Raw genomic sequence first — 19,854 nt, forward strand, 5'->3', positions numbered from 1 at the left:
TAATAAAACTATTAATAGATAAATAAATAACTCTACCGGATTGACAACGAACGCTACTTGCTGCTTAAAATCAGAGCAAATTCAATTTAATGGCCTTCTAAATGATGATGACAGCTCACGCTCGTTAAACATCGAACAAGTTCTGACGTCATCCCCACCTCATCTCTCCGCTGACCCTGGCCCACAATTCACCCCAACTCGTTCGACCTTTAGTCAATCCCCCAGATGCTATCACCAAACCTCATTCCGAACCTAGATCGAACCTAAATGCTATATTAACCACTGAACCTGTTTTCCGCTTTCCGAACCTCGTCTCAAGGTTTCGTCTTTCTTGGGCATTTTAATGTTCTTGACATTCTCTCTCTCTCTCTCTCTCTCTCTAGTCTGGAACTCCATCAGGTTGATGGTTTGTTGTTGTTCACATTGATTGGAAGGGGAAATTGAAGTTTATTTGTGATTTTTGTTTGAAATTCCGTCGATTTGATGTTGAATCGTGCAAGTAGATCTTGATCAGTCAGTGTGTTGTCAATTTTGGTTGGTTACGCAACGATTGAAGTTCAATTTTGCTGTTCAATTGCGTTTGGAACCGTCTGTAAGGTTTGAAGAAAGATGAGTTGAAGATAGAGGTTGCTATCGGAAGTCTTGGCTAACGTCAGTGAGCTTTTTTGATTTTTAGTTTGGAATGTTACTACTAGCAATTCGTTGTAGTTGAATTCAGCTAATATTGGTTGTTAATTAGGAATCTAGGTTGAGTTAAGTAGTATCGCTGTTCGTTCGCTCGACAATGCTGGATTTAATCTGATGGACTTCTGGTATGGCGCAAGCGCCGGTTTGATGATTTCCTTTTATTATTTGATTTTCTAGTTCTAAACTCTAAATTTTGTTCTAATATGTGCTGTTCTTTTTCGAATTTGCAGAATTGGTTGCGGGGGATAATTGTGATTGAGATTGACCTTAGTTTTAATCGAGAGTTCTGAACCAGACCATGGCGCAGAGTAGCTGGGAAGCTGATAAGATGTAAGCACTGTTAATTCTTTGTGTTCTAGATGTTTTTCATATACGGAGTGTTATTATAGACGTTTGAAGTTTTACTTGTGAATTGATCGATTTTTATCAATTTTACAAACTGATCTGGTTGATCAGGCGATATAAGAGAAGCTACGCAATCGACTCAATTCCTCTTCATTTACGATTAAAAAGGACTGGATTCAATTCATAAGGTCCTGATCCTTGAGGAACTGAATTTATTGCACTGACTATCACTCTGTGTGGAGTACATACTCGTCCTTTGTTCATAAAAGACTCGATTCAATTCAATTGATTTGCCTCTGTAAGATAGTATAGTAGTTTGTGCCAAATTTGTAATAATCGTCCTTGATTGGTTCAAAATATTTTCTATCATCTTCAATAATCTTCCATGGGCACGGCTGAGTTCTGATCTTTGAAATTCAAACCTAACATTTCTGTGTTAGAATTTACACAAATGCTCTAATTATTTAGCTCAGCAAACTTTTAAGTTCATTCTGAAGTTAAAACTTAATCCAGACTTAGAAGTCTGAAGCGGAATGTTTTTTGGCGGACAGATATCTTAATTGCAACTTTTAACTACTATTTCTAATGTTTAACTTTGTAGATGAGATGACTGCGATAATTTTTATGGAGATTCATATTGATTTGAATAATCTTCATGTAAACACTTTTTTTCTTTTTTCTTCTTATTGCAAAAACATCATTTATTCATCTATATGATCACTGGTTGCACTCACTTCGGAATTGATGAATACTACTTTTTGTATGCTTGTGCTCGATCTTGAAGGATTTGATTCTAATCTTGAAAATATCCTTTTTTTGGTAGGCTGGATGTTTACATCCATGACTATTTGTTGAAACGGAAGTTGCACGCATCTGCCAAAGCTTTCATGACTGAAGGGAAGGTTGCTACAGATCCTGTAGGTACGTTTCAGGGTTCCATTTATTGTCTTTATATGTATAATGCACTGGGTCAAAGCAGTTGTTAATTCAGATGATCGTTGTTAAATTGATGAGCAGATTTCAAAATTGATTCTGTTTGCTTATCTAGGAATATGAATCAGGTAGGGACGTACTAACATTGGTTTATGTACCTGATTTTAGGGGCTAATCCAAATTTAAGCCATCTAAATGTGAACATGGTGCATGCAACGAAGATACTATATCAATTTAATTAATACTTGAATATCCGTCTCCTATTGATTTGCAGCTATTGATGCTCCTGGTGGATTTCTCTTTGAATGGTGGTCTGTCTTTTGGGACATTTTTATTGCTAGGACGAATGAGAAACATTCTGAGGCAGCTGTAGCTTACATTGAGGTTTTCGTTATTTTATTTTTTGTTAATTGTGGATTGTCCTTTGTTCTCCTAGTAGGTAGAGGAAGTGGTTTCTTTTTGTAGTGGAACCCGGGACCTGCAATGATGCCCACCTCCTTACCCGCTAGGCTAAAGCCTTATGTTTTCCTCATCATTTTGTTTTTCTCATTCTTTTTTTTTTTTTGAGAATCCAGACACAGCAAATGAAAGCAAAGGAACACCAACAACAGCTCCAAATGCAGCAGATGCATCTCATACAACAACGAAATGCTCAATTGCAAAGGAGGGATCCTAATCATCCTCCCCTTGGCGGTACCGTTAATGCTATGAACACTGATGGATTGATGGGAAAGCCGTCAGCCAGTACACTGGGTATGAAAATGTATGAGGAACCCATGAAGCCTTCTCATTCTATGGATTCAGAAACCTCTCCAGCTCTTCTTGAGGCTAGCAGGATGGCCCTTCTCAAGCCAGCCACTAATCATCAAGGGTACAATCAGTTCTCTAGTGTTAGTTTTCCTTTCATTTTCTTTCCCTCACATGTTTTGGTTGTATCATGTTCTTTTGGTCTTTGTTGTTCATCCAGACAACTGGTACAAGGCAATTCTCCAAATATGTCAGCAAATTTACAGCAAATACAAGGGAGATCTCAGATGAACACGGTATATTCTTGAATAAATTGTTTTTTTGCATGCACATTTATGTAATTTTTTCTTTCCTTTTGTTCAATTTTGAGCTCATGAGATTTTGTAAATCTTAGGAAATTAAACAAGAAGTTAACATGGGTAATACACAGAAACTCTTGCCCTCAGATCCTTCTTCAATTTATGGACAGGCCATTTTACAGTCAAAATCTGGATTGGGTGGTGCAGGTAATCTTCCACAAACTTCTTCTAGTAGATGAATTATTATGGATTATCTTCTATTTTTATGGTCTGGTTTTTGTTAACCATGGCCCTTTATCACTTAGATTGACTTGTCACTCGTAAGATCTATTGTAAAATGAAAGTTCACTTTATACTTTTTTTTTTTTTTTATCTTTTCAGGATTGAATCAAGGTGTTACTGGTCTTCCCTTAAAGGGTTGGCCTCTGACTGTAAGTTCTTTATGGTCTTTTCTCTATTGAATTTGCTGTAGTAATTCATTTTCATAGTTAACCTTTGGTATTGGCATACAATGCAGGGAATTGACCAATTACGCCCTGGTTTAGGTCTGCAAGTACATAAACCCAATTTGCAGAACCCAAGTCAGTTTTATTTGGCATCACAACAACAACAGGCATTAGCACATGCCCAGGCACAAGGCAACCTTGGAGCATCACCAAATTATGGATTTGTCGGACTACCAAGGGGTAATTTAATTATGAAAGATGTCCAAGCCTCAAGAAATGAAGGATCTGTAGGCTCCCCTGGGCAAATGAATTCACCCAAGGTTAACTTTTCTTCTTAGGATCCATGAMTTTTCATAGTCTAGGTTTTTTGTGATACGAGTTTATAGATGCAAGTTTCCAAATTTTTGTCTTATTAAGGGCCGTGTTAGATATTTGATAATTAATCAAACGCTCTCATTAAACTACATACCAAGTCAAGCATTACATTTGTTATGGAACCCAAAACCCAAGTGTACAATTGGTGATGGAGCCGTCAATAGCATTATTAGTTGGTCATATATTTATCACATCATATTTGTTGTGACATGATAAATCCATTCCATTGTTATGTAAGAGTGTGTTGCATAACAGACCAAAATTACTTGAAAAATGAAATAAAAGTGTGTTGTCTTTCTCTCCTTGTATTTTTTAGTAACTTCTGTCTCTCTTACTCAGCCTAATTATCAGTTCGATCCATTGGAATTCTCTCTGCTTTCTTCATTTTGTGTGTGTGATCTCTTCTCCCCTAAATTCTGTTGTAAATCAGATGAACAGCAGCTATCTGTTGTAAGCCTTGGCTTTTCTGATCTGGTAATTTTTCCTATAGACTAGTTTAAACACTGTGTCCTGCATTCCTATGAGAATGTTTGTTCTTTCTTAGTTACTAGTAAGTTGTTTGCAATGATGAACATTCTATTGGTTTTCTCCATGACAGTACTTATAAATTTCTACATACCATGCATCTGTAGTGTTGGTTGTTCATACTGATCTTGCATGATTCAATATGTCATCTATTTTGTCTTGCTATTTCTAAAGCGTTGAAGCCTTAATTCAACCATATATGTTTTTAACAGATGAAGATGCCGCAGATGCAACAATCTTCTTGCCAACAACAACAAGACCAGTTGCAGCAACAGCAACACCAGCTGCAACAACAACAGGTGGTGCTTACAGACGAGCCTTGGAGGCCTGGAGAATTGAATAATTAGTTTTTATCTACGAGAAAATGAATAATTAGTTTTTTTTCTGCAACCACATGCAATAAAAGGAAAAGCGTTAGGCTTAATTAGCTTTTATTTATTGTTATTCTCTTACAACGTGTTGGGTTCATTTAATTACTCTGTTGTCTTTAAACTTTGGAGCAGAACAATAGAAAACGAAAACAACATTCTTCGTCTGGACAAGCYAACAGTACAGGTACAGGAAATACAGTAGGCCCTTCACCAAGCTCTCCAGCATCAACTCATACCCCAGGTGATGGGGTAACCACAGCTAGCAGTCTGCAGCATGTGAACAGTGTACAGAAAAGCATGATGATGTATGGTGCAGATGGAACGGGTGGGATTGCTTCCTCTACGAATCAGCTGGTAAGCCTGTTTCATTTCCACGTAGCTTTTGATGTTAATGATCGCAATAACCAAATGAAATTTTGCTCTTGATCTGGTGTGTTCAAATTGATTTCATAAAGCACTTGCCGCATACCTGATTTCAGCCACTATGCCTGTTTGTACATTATATAGTGCAGCGGGATGTAAGATTTTACCGTAAAACGATAGTAGAAAATTAATGCAATTCTCGTTGGAAAAGAAAATCCAAAACTTAATTTTGAACGAAATAGATTTTACAAAGTGGTGGTTGAACACGTCTTGCTAAGTTGAAGACTTTGTAAAAAAACACAGGAAATAATATATTGATACGCGTGTCAAATTAAAGATTATAAAATTCTCGTTTTGGTATAATTATATAATTCAAAATTTTATAATAATTTAAATATGTTAGATTTAAAAACGAAGACGTAATATAGTTTAGTTTTAATGATGAAACATTTTTTTGTAAAGATAATGATGGAGTATTATGTCGTTTTAGTAGGACTTGGTGACTATCATGTATTTGGGTGTGGTTATCAGTTGATTATTAGTTAGTTTTTTATTATATTTTTCAAGTATATAATATTTATATATGGCAAATTAAACTCACACACACTCCTCACTTTTGGTGAGGCTTTAACCTTTGACCTCTAGGGAGGCTGGGTTCTACTGTAACCTCGGTACTGTTTGGTCAATGACCCTCATAGTTGAAATAGCTTTAAGGACTTGTACACATGGAGTAATTACGTTCCCTTAAATATTAAGGGATATGAATCAATCAACACTAAAGCATCATTGGCTTGGTCAGCCTTTACCTGACCAACTACCCCGAAAACAAGATCTGAGTCAACCTTAGAGTTGGAAGGTGCGCCAAATGCCTTACGACAATGGAATTTTTTCACCCATGCGCAGGACTACACCTGAATGCTTATAGGATTGTTTTTAAGATTTTGAACAAAATGCTTAATAATATAGTATAGATATATGGATCTGGATTAAGACTCCAATCATGAACCTTCACATGAAATTCTCCATGATCCTCAACCTTTTTCTTCATGGTGCAGGATGACATTGAGCACTTTGGGGATGTTGGCGCCCTTGATGATAATGTGGAATCTTTTCTGCAACAAGATGCAGGAGACTATGGCACAGTAAAGCAGACACTTACTGAGCACAAGACTGGGTCTTCCAAAGGTACTCAATCTTAACACTTTGTGTGCAAGTAAAAGAAACCATTTATGTACTGCTGATAACTAAATTCTATACCACAGGTTTTTCGTTTGGGGAAGTTGGTTGTATACGGACAAGAAATAAGGTCACATGCTGTCACTTCTCTTCAGATGGGAAGTTGCTAGCTAGTGCTGGCCACGACAAAAAGGTAAAAGTGCTATATGATGATTAGAGTTGGTGCATAAGGCTATGTTTCGCAAACTGGCTGATAAGCTAGCTGTTAGCTAAAAAGCTAGCTGATAAAGTAGTCGCATACTCTCATGTTTGGTAAAAACTAGTTGATAAGCTTGATGACAATGTAAAATAACCTAGAAGGGCATTTTGAAAAATTAATAGTTTCAACATAAAAGGGGCATAATTCGAAAAAAAATGAAAAAAAGCCTCTGGAGCTTATTGAAAAGATGTCTGAAGTAGCTTTTCAAAAAGCTAGCGTATAAGCTAGTCTATGACTTACCAAACTGAGCTTTTTCAATAAGCTCGAAAAATATGCTAGCTTATGGTTGCCAAACATGGCATAATTGTTATCTGCTGCCATGAAATTTCCAGATATCAGTAGCTTATGTTTCCCAGAGCTTGCTGATCTATCTCACAGTCTTTTGTTTTTATAGTTTAATTATTTATTCATGGTTCTTATTTTCGGACAATTTGTCATGATCATTAAGCATCAAGTCAGGGTAATAAATAATTCTTCCTCTGTTCAGGCTGTTTTGTGGAATATGGATACCTTACAAACTGAGAGCACCCCTGAAGAACATCAGTACGTAATTACTGATGTTCGGTTTAGACCAAATTCAACCCAGTTAGCAACTGCTTCCTTTGACAAGTCTGTGCGGATATGGGATGCAGCTAATGTAAGTTTTCTTTTCTTGCTCGTATAATATACCCCCTCCGTCCCAAAATAAATTTAGAAATATGTAATTATTACACTTTTTAATCAACTAAAAGACAATCACCCTTAATGATGGAGGTAGTGATGAATTTTCCTCTCATAATTGAGGGTAGAATTGGAAAGTAGGCACTTACTTTTGGGACAGGCTAAAATAGAAATTTTGACACTTATTTTGGGACGAAAGTAACATTGGAGTCTGTGTTTACCGTCTGATATGTTGGGTTCTGGAAAATGCATTACATTTTAAATATGCCGTTGCAGCCAAGCTATTGTTTGCATGCACATACCGCGCATACATCACATGTTATGTCCCTCGATTTTCATCCCAAGAAGAACGACCTTTTCTGCTTCTGTGATAGTAGCAACGAAATTCGCTATTGGAACCTCAGCCCATTCCAGTGCACTCGCCTCTCTAAGGTTTGTCTGGAATTCCATATAACTGCTTTCTTTTTGTTGGTATTGTTAAAGGCATATTCCCATATTCTTTTCTATTATGCAAGCGGAGTTTCTTCTCGGAAACAGCCTCTCTGTTTCTCAGGACAGAGGTAACGTCTGCCTACATCTTACCCCCTTGGCCCACACACACAAAAAAGACACTTACCTCTGGGTGGGATATATGGCACCTGTTTGGTTTGGTTTGGTTTGGTTTGGTTTGGTTTGGTTTGGTTTGGTTTGGTTCCCACATTCTATTTTTTCGTATCTAAGCACCATTCTTATTGGCAAGTGTAGCAAGGAGGCAGTGCACAAGTGCGATTCCAGCCGGTAACTGGACATTTACTGGCAGCAGCATCAGATAAAATTGTCTCCATCTTTGATGTTGAAACTGATAGACAAACGCATTCCTTCCAGGTATCCGGTTGTAAACCCACAGCAAGTTTCAGTAAATAAATTTTTACGGTTATGCATTGTAACAACATGGATAGAAAATTAATTTTGTGAGAATCTTATAATCTCAAAGTTGTAGGCTACAAATAACTTCCACGTGATTTTAAGTTGATTGGGAGGTTATTGGGCCAGTCTGCTGCTTTGAGCTACGGGGCGTTAGAAATGGTGTTATGTAATAAGTTTATTTCCAATTTTAACCCTTTACTTCATAGGCACATTCAGGAGTAGTAAACTACGTGTGCTGGGATTTGAACGGTGAATATCTGGCTTCTGTAAGTGAGGAATCTGTGAAAGTGTGGTCGTTAGCCTCTGGAGAGTGTATTCATGAGCTCACTTCAAATGGAAATCAGTTCCATTCTTGTGTTTTCCATCCAAGTTATTCTACTCTTTTGGTTATTGGCGGAACTCGAGTAAGTACTTCTCTTTGATGTTACATTAATCATTAAAATCGCTTTAGTTGACAATTTTTATATTTCCCTTAATGCTATTCCATTGGTAGCTGTAATGGGTTTGAGGATAAAACTAAAAGATACAATAGAGACTAATATGGTTATTCAATAATGTCGATGTGAGGTAAATCATCTATGCCTATGTTTGGCAAACTAGCCGATAAGCTAGTTGATGTCTGATACGCTAGTGGTTCGCAAAAACTAGTTGTAGGCTGATAAGCTAGCCGTTGGCAAAAAGTAGTTGTTGGCGATAGGCTAGCTGTTCGTAAAAACTAGTTGTTGGTTGATAAGCTAGCCATTGGCAAAAAAGTAGCTGTTGGTGATGGCTAGCTGTTTGCAAAAACTAGTTGTTGGCTGGTAAGCTAGTCGTTCACTAAAACTAGTTGTTGACGATAGGCTAGCCGTTAGCAAAAAGCTAGTTGTTGGCTGCCATCAACTAGCTTTTTTCTAACAGCTAGCTTGCCAAGCATAATCATAGTTGATTTACCTCACATCAACATCATTGAGTACTTATGAACCAGCTGTTGGGCAAAAACTAGTTGTTGGTTGATAAGCTAACTGACTGTTGGCTTATAAGCTAGTCATGTTTGGTAAAATTTAGTTAATAAGCTAGATGACAATTTAAAGTGATATGTTGAAAAATAATTGGAAAATATAAGGGGCATTATTGGAAAGAAGTGTTGAAGCTTATTGAAAACAACTTGAAGTAACTTTCAAAAAACCTAGCTTATAGCCAAACAAATGCGGCTTTTTCAATAAGCTTAAAAATAAGTTGGCTTATTATTGCCAAACATGGCTCATAAGTGAGAGTACCAATTCTTCAATAAAATGAGTGACCCTAGTGTACCGATGGCTTGATGGGATTCTTTTGTTTACAAAAGAAATGATTACTTAAATTCTCTGTTTTTGGTTTTGATTTTGTTTTGTACAGTCGTTGGAGCTGTGGAACATGGCTGAGAACAAGCGGATGACGGTTCCAGCTCACGAAACCATAATAGCCGCTTTAGCACAGTCGCCTGTTACTGGAATGGTTGCTTCTGCGAGTCACGACAGTTCTGTTAAGCTATGGAAATAAGTCTGTTCCTTTCTCAGAGCTCTGCCACTTCCAATGCTGCTGATGAACTGATCAGTGTGCAGTTATTCGTAAGCCTTTATATAGAAGTTGTAACTTTTTTTATGAGTGAATTTTCGCTATCAATAGTTTATATCCGCGTTAATTAGGAGTAAGGTCAAGGGTAGCWGCTAGCATGTATATTTTTAGCAACCATTTTCGTCTTCTAACACACTCACGCTTAATAATTTTACCATCCGGGTTTTCTGGATCGTTTTATTGGTGTTGTTAATGTGGTATGCAAGTCCCGGGCCTTCCAAGCCCGTTTTCAATGAGCAAAAAAGAAGGCTTGGGTTTTTTAGGCCTGGATGGATCTTTGGGGTTGAAAAAGGACACATCGGGCCTTTTCAGGCCGGGCTTAAACAAGCTTTTTTTCAAGCAGGACAGGCCCCAAAAATTTCTGCCTAATCGGGCTTTAAGGCTGTCCTTGACCGGGGGTTTTCCGGTCTCGGGGTCAACCGCTATCACGACCCCTACTCTAATCAAAAGACTAGATTCGAAGGGCGAACATTGAGATGAAACCCCGCTTTACATGGGATTCACAAGATGTATGAACAGTTCATAATAGACATATGATTTATGTTAAATTGATAAATATTAAGTAGATACATCAAATTCAAATACGCTACTAAATAAGCTGCATATGTTATCATGGATTTACATGAAACTTATTTATTTAACATTCCAACAAATCTTTATTCAATCTTTGATGTTCTTTTTTCTTAAATGAACATTTTTTTTCCATGATCAAGAAAAAGTGGTGCATTGAAACTTTATCAAAAAAACATACTTTGGGTCGTTTACTAAACACTTACTTGATAAGTGCTTACCGGATAAATTTCTTCATCGGATGAACATGAGAAGGACCAAAAGTCTTACCGGGTAAGAGCGATGAGAATGAATGGAGATTCTTACCCGGTAAGTGATGATGGTGACTCTTACTCAGATAAGCGCTTACCCATTAAATTGTTGCATTCAATATGTTTTGATGTATAAATTCTTACGCATCAAAATAAATGATAGTGTTGATTCATATCAATAAGCGTTTACCGAGTAAGCATTTGGGTAAACGACCACTTAGTGTTTTTTTATGGGTTTTTGAGGGTGATATTGGTATATCATAGCCTTTTTTTTCTGAAAAGCAACAAAATATATTAAAGTAGCAATAAAAATTACAAAGATGATCAGAAGTAGCGAGATGCAATCAAAAGCAAACTCCAACTCACAACTGAAGGAAACAAAAAGAGAAGAAAAATACATGCAAAAGCAAACAAGCATCAACGACTGAACAAACGAACCAACGAGAAACCTTAGAGATTCAAATCTAGGATTTTGGAGCGGAACTGTAAGCGAGGGGAACATCTAGAGATCCAAATCCAATTCGTGAGATGGCCATCTTGATCATATAGATATCTTGACACCCTCATTTTCTCATTTTCGAATGACTATCCCATTCCATTTTTGGTATAATTTCAAGTTATTCTATAAGTTTTAAATGAYTATTTAGTAATGACTTAATGATAGAGAATAGTGACTTATTCAGTAAACTTCCAAAGACAGCGTTACACAGAAATCTAAGTTTTTTCAAAACCTGTCCCGCCCAATTAAAAAACGATGTATATAGAAATAAATTAATCTATTACAAATAGTTTTATTTGTACATGATTTAATAAAAAAATCAACTTAACAGCAACTAGTGATGACCAAAATCCGGTCTCAAGGCCGGAACAGTGATGCTCATAACCGGTTCCGGTGTAACCAGTCCCGATCCCAGTCATCAAACTCGAGCCCATTTAACTTGATCCATAACCGGTTATGGGTAACCGGTTCCGGTCCCTACCCCCCAAAAAAACTAATTAAAAAAAAATAATGAGATTTGTTGAATACATTATAAAATTTGTAACTAGATCACTCAAATACACCTTAAAAATACGTTTCATTAGAATTAAAATTCATTCAAATATTCAATTATTTGAAGATACACTTATTCATCATTGGTATCTCACGTCGGATTGATTTGAAGACTTCCGGTCTCTTGAGTTCTTTTAATAGCCTCTTGGTCATCAATGTCGAGTTCCTCATCATCGTCATATAGTGAGTAAATGTCGTCGGTATCGGTAGTTGGCGACGTGCTTAGTTCCATGACGATTTCATTTTTTTCATCTCTTCAATCTCCACTTCTAAAGTAGAATTTCTTTCCGCCATAAGAAGAGTTTGACACATTTTGCATTGTGCCTTTCTTTTCCCATTCGTGAGGATCACCAAGTTGTATGAATTCCAAATCTCGGACTTTCGTCCGTGCTCAGCAAGAACTTAGACAACTTGTTCATTTGATGCATCATATTGTTCAGCACTCATTTTGTAAGACAAAGAGAGAAAGAAATGAGAATTGTGAAGTGGAAGTGAGAAATGGATACGAGCCGAAGTCACAAAATATAGAGAGAAACCGAGAATTGTAAACATTTTTTTTGCGGTTTTGTAAATTGGTATCTTACAGCATACTCCATGACACTTTTATATATTGTTTAAAAGGCCAAAAACACAAAAAAAAGGTCAAAAATCGCAAAAGCGGTCATATAAACGTTCTCAACGGTAAAAAACGACTCTTTTTTTTAACTCATCGGGCCAGGCCGGTCCCACAATCCGTCCAAAAGCATAACCGTTCCCGGTCGACGGTCCCTCAACCGGTCCTTATCGGTCCCGGGCTGGTTTTTAGAAAGCTATTGGGCCTGATAAAAGATGTATGGGGTCGTATAAAAAGCCCATTTTTAGAGGAATCTTAAAAATGAAAAGCCCATCATTAGAGGCCTGGCCCAGAAGACAATAATCGGATTCGGGTTAGAAGTCAATGATTTGCCACCCTCTCTTCTTTGAAAGAGTCCGAATTAGGAGTTCATATCACGAACCAAAATAGATCCTCCATGGAAGAAGGCAATGAATCGGAGCAGATTTCTGATCATTTTATATGCGCCGTTTGTTTGTAAGTCTTCCTCAAGCTTCTCTGCTACTTTCTTGTATTCAATTTTGCAAATATTCAATTTGATTTTTCTGCTTAAGTTAGGGTTTTGAATTGAATGTTTTGTTTCTCTAGTGGATCCATCATAAATCATGATTCGACATTAATTTATAGTTCTAATTGGTTTCTACTGGAATTAGCTCAATTCAGTTTGTTTTGCTGATAATAATTTTTTTTATTTTGTTGTAGAATGTAATTCTTCTAATTTGAGACTATAAAACAGTACCTAAAGAAGAAGGCTGAATTTTGAGTTAATATGAGAATTCGTACCTCCGTTGCCCCATAACCGCAAGCATTCATAAGAATGTGAAGGTTGGTATCATTTTTTGAGCTAATAATTTGATGATTAAACCAAACCAAACAACCCCCTAATATCCCACTTGAAAGTAGGGTCCAGGAGGGATATGATGTATGCAGACCTTACCTCAACCACTAGGATGAAGAGGTGGTTTCACTRTGGCTTGTGCGCGACGAAAAGGTGTATGCAACACGTAATCATAAATATAAACCCAGTATATCCCACACAAGGACCCTTTTTGCCAACCCTCTACCCTCCACTCAATACCGTTGTCAACACCCTCTATTAAATCCTATTAAAAATCAGCTATTCTAGTCCTATGCCTCCAAGAACTCCCATCAGAGATCATGTCCTCAGAAATGCCTAAAGTTGCCACGTCCATCCTTAACTGGTCATCCACGTTCTTATAGGCCTACCGATCCTTCTTACCCCTCAACCGTCACCCTCTCCACTCCCTTCACCGGCGGTGTCAAATGTCTCCTACAGACATTCCCGAACCACCTCAATCTACCCTATCTTATTAAATATGTGATGGGTGCAACCCCTAGTTCACATCAAAAAAATTCGTTCAAGACACAAAACCCTATCTAGCATGGTCCGGCCACCCTGCCATCTCAACATTCTCATCTCTACAACTTCCAYTTTCTTCATTTGTACCTTCTTTACTGTTGAACTCCAAGAGCTGTATAGTTGGTCTCATGGCTACCCGCTACCCTACTGAATTTCCTTTCAGCCTTCTTATCGCACAACTCTCCCGTAGCCACTATCCACTTTAACCAACCTGCCTTTATGCAGTGCACAACGTCATCTGCAATTTCACCCTTCCTCTGAATCATTGAGCCTAGATACTTAAAATTATCCACTTGGGTTACCCTTGGCTCCTCAATGCTTACTTTTACACCCTGTTAATGTGTTCCTTGCTGAAACTACACCGTAGCTATTCTGTCTTACATTGACTGATGCACAAGTCCGATGATTCTAAAGCTCCCTTCCACTGCTCTAACTTAGCGTTCACCTCACCCTTAGACTTTGCTATGAGTGCAATGTTGTCTGCAAATAAATTTGATGATTGTAAGCTACAAACTTCAATTTATACTTTTAGAGTGGTGTCAGTGTTTTGTTGGTTGGAGTTACTTCTGTTATTGACTTATTTTTATGGTCTTCTATGTATATTTATACAGTATTCTTATTGATTGTTTGTAATTTCTTGCTTTTTCCCCTGATCACTACTGATCTTTAATTTATGAACTGAAGTTGTTATGTTTCTGTTGCAGAGACATTCTATTCAAGCCCATTGTTCTAGGTAGGAAATGCTCACAATAAAACTGGATTTTGCCAATCGCATAGCTTTGGTATTATGTTTATGAATTACTACTTGACATTTTTGCAGTTTGTGGCCATGCCACCTGCTTCTGGTGTTGCCACCACTCCATGGATGGGAGAGGGCAATCTCATTGCCCATTATGTAGGCACGCGTATCGTCATTTTCCAGCTATCTGTCTGATGTTACACATTTTTCTCAAGAAGATGTATCCAATTTCATATGCTAGAAGGAAAAGACAAACACTTGGTATAATCTATATATTCTACTAGTTATTTACTCACTCCGTCCCTAAATAAGTGTCAACGTTTCTATTTTAGTTTGTCCCAAAACAAGTGTCCATTTTTGAAGCAAGTGGCTACTTAGAGAAATTCATTACTTCTATTATTTAAGGGTAAAATTGTCATTTAGTTGATTAAAAAGTGTAACAATTACTTAGCTCCATAACTGTGTGCCTTTTTCATTGTGGACATTTATTTTGGGAGAAGGGAGTATGTGTTTGCATTACATAGGAGTTAGAATCAGGGGCGGACCCACTTGGATAGATACGGTGGCACGGGCCACCAATTCATAGTTCAGTCATAAGGGAACATTTCTAAAGGAAGCCACCACATGGTTTTGTTGGATGCTACCATGTAGTTTTCTGAAACTGAAATGTTAACACGAGACTTTAATGACTAAGATGATAAATGTTCCTGCCTCCGTACAAAAGACCCAGGTTCGAGTCCCACAGTTGTCAAATTTTGGTGTTCTTTAGCTTAAATTTTGGTGTTCTTTATATACCTCTTGTGTTTTTAAAAATATATGTAGACCGGACTTGAACATGGGTCTTTTCTATGTAAGGACAAGGAACCAACCAACAAATCTATATTAATATTGTGAAAAAAAAGTAGATATTTTTTATGGGCAAATTGTGCCACCACTTSTAAAAATTTATGGGTCCTCTGGTTAGAATCTACTAAAGTTAACCATTATTTAGCGGTTTCTTTGAAATGAGTAGCTAAATCTATGTGTTGATACTGTATAGAGGATGAAGAACAAAAGTTGTTGGCCTTTTCTCCGGATGTAGACCATCTTGTTACTGGTGAAGAATTAGACCATCCAAGCATTGGGGACCAACCTTCTGATCTCAGTTGTGAAGATAATCTGTTGATAAATTCTTCTCCTTCTGAAGAAACGAAATCGAATGACGGAAGTTCTGCTGAAAATGGTAACCGGGTAACAGTTGCTGATGTGCTTTGCACTGCATGCAGGCAACTGCTATACCGGCCTGTTGTTCTTAACTGTGGTCATGGTATGCTTACTGTCACTCCATCGGCTTTTGTGTAGTTTGTTGTAATTTTTCAACAAAATCGGCTTTTTTATAGGATGCCAAGATCTCTTAGGGGGTGTTTGGTTGGTTTTCCATGAAGTCTTGTATAAATAAAGCTGACATAGACACATAGTGGATTAATCTGTCTGTATAGATCGGGAGGGTTTTTGTTTGGTAGGGTATTTTGATAGATGGAAGATATGTGTTTTTTAATTGGGATGGGCATGTTTGGAAAAACTTGGCTTTCTACATAAAGCTCCCCCCTAGAAGCTTACCAAAAAGCAACTTTCTATATCATTAAGCGAGTACCAAACAATCATGTATAGCTGGCCGAATAAGTTGCGAGTCGCATTAAGCTCATTAAGTTGTTGACAAATAGGCCTTAAATGTCCTAATAGACTGCTTTATAGGACTTAAGTTTATAGGACCAAACAATTGTGCATACTATGTAAAGGGGTTACAATAAGTTGATAGAACGTTTTTGGGCATTCTAACAAATTTTTTGCAAGTTTGAAATAAATTGTCTTATCAGTCTTTTTATGACATTATTAGAAAAAATGTCTTGTATAATTAGTGTCCTATAAAAAGATGTGTTCGTAGGAGTTGGGACATTTCTCAAAAGTGTACTATAAAAATGCTAATAGGGCACTTCATTTCAAGTGTCGTAAAAAGTTTGTTAGGATTCCCAAATACGGACATTTAGAGATCTTTGGCATCCTATAAAGCCGATTTTGTTGTAATGTCTCAATCGTAATTTGATAGGTTCTTGTTATTTACCCTTCCCGTTTGGTTGTTAAATAAACTTTAGTTTATTGTGAGGCCTGCATCACCATACCGGAAGATGGGGTGATTAAATGTCGAGTTTGTGAAGGTCGGCATCCAAATGGAGTTCCAAGTATCTGTAAGGAGCTTGATTACTTCCTAGAGGAACAATTTTCTTCAGAGTATGCACTTAGAAGAAGCAGTATGCAGCCCTACACAGAACAGATCCGAAATGGAAATCCATTCAAGGGTTAGTTTTGATGCTTTATACAGCTACACTTATATTTTGTTACCTCTTTTTTGCATCTACTTATGGTATCATGGACAAATTTCCCAATTATATTATGTTATGTTATATTATATATATAGAGAGAGAGGGAGCCACGCTCATATGAGAAGAGTAACAAAACTAGAGAATAAGAAAACGGTCGAGTCACATGTGATTTTACACTAAAATCACGTATAACACGACTTTGGCCTCGGGCTACGTCACCCGCAATCCTTTTCATTGACATGTGATTTTGCACATGATTTGGTCGTTTTCGTGTTCTCTTATTTGGTTGTTGTTCTTGTTTGAACCTCCCTCTCTCTCTCTCTCCCTATATATATATATGTATGTATGTATGTATGTATGTATGTATGTATGTATGTATGTATGTATAATTATGGTATAAGGACACATGTCTTGATTATATGTACACACACACACATATATATATATATGTGTGTGTGTGTGTGTTTATCTGTGAAGGATCAAATGAGAACCCCAAAAAGGTTGAAAACTGCCCGAACTTTTACCGGATAAGGATATATTTGTTTCACAATGTGAAACTTTTTTACGTGTATTTTTTGTTTCACAATGTGAAACAAATATATGTTAATCAATACCTTAAATCCTAGTCTTAAATGAAAAAAGTTCATGTGACATAACAAATGATACACTTGTTCTCACACTTTATATAACCTTATGTGGTTTCACAGGATTAGCCCCCTATACACACACACACACACACATATATATATATATATATATATATATGCATGTGTTTGTGTGTGTGTGTATATATATATATACATATATTCAGTTTTTTTTCTTTGAACATTCAAGTAATGATGCAAAAAATATTGTTTTTGGGTTGCAGAGGCCAATGATGAAGGTTGCAAGTTCTCATATTCAACAGAAGAGAATTTTCTTCAATGGTGGACCATTCATGGCTCTAAATTTCATCCAGGGATTGGTTGTGACATGTGTGGGGTAACTTTCTTCTCTTTTTCTGCTTTTGCATCTTCATTTCATATATTATTTATTTGAAAATTTGTTGGTATTTTTAAAAATTATAATTAGTGTTGAAATCTTCACTGTTGGAGTTGGAATGTAATCTTTTGGGTATTTTATCTCTTTTACTTCTGTATTTTGGAGAAATTATAAAGAATTTTTTGGAGATTTTAACTTTTACTTCTGTATTTTGGAGAAATTATAGTCTGTGACTACTAGACTAGTGCTAAAAATTTCGGGTTTTTTTTCCCGCAGATGTGTCCAATAATTGGGGATAGATATTGTTGCAAAGATTGCAAGGAAAAGAGTGGTTATGATGTTTGTGGAGATTGCCATAAAACAGGTTCTAAACTTCCGGGGAGGTTTAATCAAAAGCATACCTCGGAACACCGTCTTGTGTTGGTAAAACCAGTTATAAACCGTGACGTTATTTACAGATTGTTAAGTGGACAACTGGCTGTTGTTTCTGCTGCTCGAAATCGGTCTAATGAAAGTTCAGAATTTGCATCTTCTTCCATTGATGATGATGATGGTGGTGGTGGTGGTGGTGGTGGTGGTGGTGGTGGTGAAGGTCAAAGTCACAACGAACCTCCTACATGAAAGGTGAATGTTGCCAAACTCTTTAGGTTGTGTTTGGTACGTGGACAGAACTGGTTATAACAAGATCGGATTGGACTGGACGGGCCAGAGTGAGGTAAGCAGTTTAAAGATTTGTGGAAGGTTTTAGCGTTTTTAATTTACATGGGTAGTTTGGTAATTATCTGAACTTGTCTCATGTCCCTGATTTTTGTTCCACCCATCTTGGTGGAACATAACAAACGTAGTTTTGTTTTACTCAGATTTGTCCTATCACAGTCTAATGTTGTACCGGATGTGGGATAACAGATTTTTGCATTGTCTTGTCTTGTCTTGTGTACCAAACGCAACCTATGAGATAAAAGGTTATATTGGTTAAGACCATTAAAATGTGTTGATGTTTACAAGGTTATAGAAATTGAAGAATTGTACATTTTGTAGTTGCTATTTGCATTCCTTTTGTTATTTTCTCTCACACACACACACACACACACTCTTTCGTTTTCATTTTTCAATGCAAAATTTTACCCCCACGTGATATGAAGAGGTGCATGTAAAATTCTCTATTATATAATATTTTAGGACAGTATATATATATGTATAGAAGTATATTTCAAATGCAATTATGTTTATTTGTACAACTAATGCAATCCAATCAATTGAAATATTCATAGAAATGATGAGAGTTCATATATTATGATTTGAATATTCATAGAAGATGACTAGAGTTCATTAATTATGATCAAAACTTGTATGAAATCACATATTCATCAAATTAAATGGACGATTGAGATTGAGTTGTATTGATTGTACAAATATGAAGGGTTGTATAATAACTCATCTCTATTTCTATATATATCAAATGAAAATGAATATTTATTTAAAAAAATAAGAGAATAATTGCATGTCAATTATTTCATTAAATAATAACTTAAATAAAACTTTCTTAAAAGTCATCCAAAATGATATTATATGTTATTTGTTGTATATATGTTATATATAAAAATTTATTTATTTATATAAAAATTATTTAGCAAATTTAATTAAGATATTTATTTATGGTTTTTTATTTATAATTTTCATGATTTAAGCATGATTATTTATTTATTTATTATTTTTTATAATATTTAAAATAAATGTGATTTAGTTTTTTATTTAAAATATCTATTTTATTGAAGTAGTTTATTTAAGATTTTTTTTTTACATTTTTTATTAAAAAATATTAGGTGATATCCATAAATTAATAGACTTTTTTCCCTAGAAAAGAATCGATAATTTTCGTCAATGTATCATATATGGTATTCATCATGGTAGAAAAGAAATGTAAATTATCTACAATATTATTACATAAATTCTGAATTACGTTTTGAGATACATATGATCTTATATATTTTACATGTATTTTGCTACACATCACATGTGATTTTGTTTTTTCATTATTTTTCTTTTTTAATGTTTAATTTGATCATTGTTTTTCAAATCTTAAATCACGTATGATTAAAAAATCATATATGATTAGGAAAACATTTAAAAAAAATTAATAAATGGTGAATCATATATGATTTTAACGAAAATTGTGATTTTTAAAACATACATATAATTAGGAAAACATTTTTAAAAAATTAATTAATTATAAATCATTCTCCA

General features: G+C 35.9%; 2 protein-coding genes across 7 annotated transcripts; both read left to right on the forward strand.

Moving 5' to 3' along the window:
- Positions 1-376: 376 nt before the first annotated feature.
- On the forward strand, positions 377-9,862 carry LOC112511990 (transcriptional corepressor LEUNIG_HOMOLOG-like). Of its 3 annotated transcripts, none has more exons than XM_025117757.1 (19): positions 377-651; positions 740-812; positions 918-1,017; positions 1,856-1,953; positions 2,240-2,349; positions 2,541-2,836; positions 2,933-3,008; positions 3,107-3,218; positions 3,393-3,442; positions 3,529-3,777; positions 4,570-4,656; positions 4,861-5,082; positions 6,147-6,276; positions 6,354-6,460; positions 7,014-7,163; positions 7,463-7,618; positions 7,931-8,050; positions 8,299-8,496; positions 9,467-9,862. In XM_025117757.1, the coding sequence occupies exons 3-19, from the start codon at positions 986-988 to the stop codon at positions 9,608-9,610; spliced, it is 2,337 nt and encodes a 778-aa protein (XP_024973525.1). In that variant the 5' UTR covers positions 377-651; positions 740-812; positions 918-985; the 3' UTR covers positions 9,611-9,862. The 3 variants fall into 3 exon arrangements, with proteins under 3 accessions (XP_024973525.1, XP_024973526.1, XP_024973527.1); XM_025117758.1 differs by having other exon boundaries at positions 377-626; XM_025117759.1 differs by lacking the exon at positions 377-651 and having other exon boundaries at positions 714-812.
- A 2,672-nt stretch (positions 9,863-12,534) lies between these two features.
- LOC112513130 (E3 ubiquitin-protein ligase PRT1) lies at positions 12,535-18,640 on the forward strand. 4 transcript variants are annotated; one of them, XM_025119284.1, is made up of 8 exons: positions 12,535-12,626; positions 14,235-14,263; positions 14,351-14,530; positions 15,309-15,575; positions 16,402-16,605; positions 17,498-17,610; positions 17,887-17,993; positions 18,069-18,640. In XM_025119284.1, exons 1-8 carry the CDS (start codon positions 12,568-12,570, stop codon positions 18,229-18,231), a joined length of 1,122 nt encoding a protein of 373 aa, XP_024975052.1. In that variant the 5' UTR covers positions 12,535-12,567; the 3' UTR covers positions 18,232-18,640. The 4 variants fall into 4 exon arrangements, with proteins under 4 accessions (XP_024975052.1, XP_024975048.1, XP_024975051.1 ...); XM_025119280.1 differs by having other exon boundaries at positions 17,887-18,640; XM_025119283.1 differs by having other exon boundaries at positions 16,465-16,605; positions 17,887-18,640.
- Positions 18,641-19,854: the final 1,214 nt, after the last annotated feature.

The sequence above is a fragment of the Cynara cardunculus genome, assembly GCF_001531365.2.
Source record: "Cynara cardunculus var. scolymus isolate 2C chromosome LG 5, CcrdV1, whole genome shotgun sequence".
NCBI classification, from domain to species: Eukaryota; Viridiplantae; Streptophyta; class Magnoliopsida; order Asterales; family Asteraceae; genus Cynara; species Cynara cardunculus.

Excerpts from the sequence above, each read along its gene's own strand:
- LOC112513130 (XM_025119280.1), top strand. The coding sequence starts at position 12,568 with ATGGAAGAAGGCAATGAATCGGAGCAGATTTCTGATCATTTTATATGC. Across the intron at positions 12,627-14,234 it reads TTTATATGCGCCGTTTGTTT|AGACATTCTATTCAAGCCCA; the intron begins GTAAGTCTTCCT and ends TTTCTGTTGCAG. Across the intron at positions 14,264-14,350 it reads ATTCAAGCCCATTGTTCTAG|TTTGTGGCCATGCCACCTGC; the intron begins GTAGGAAATGCT and ends ACATTTTTGCAG.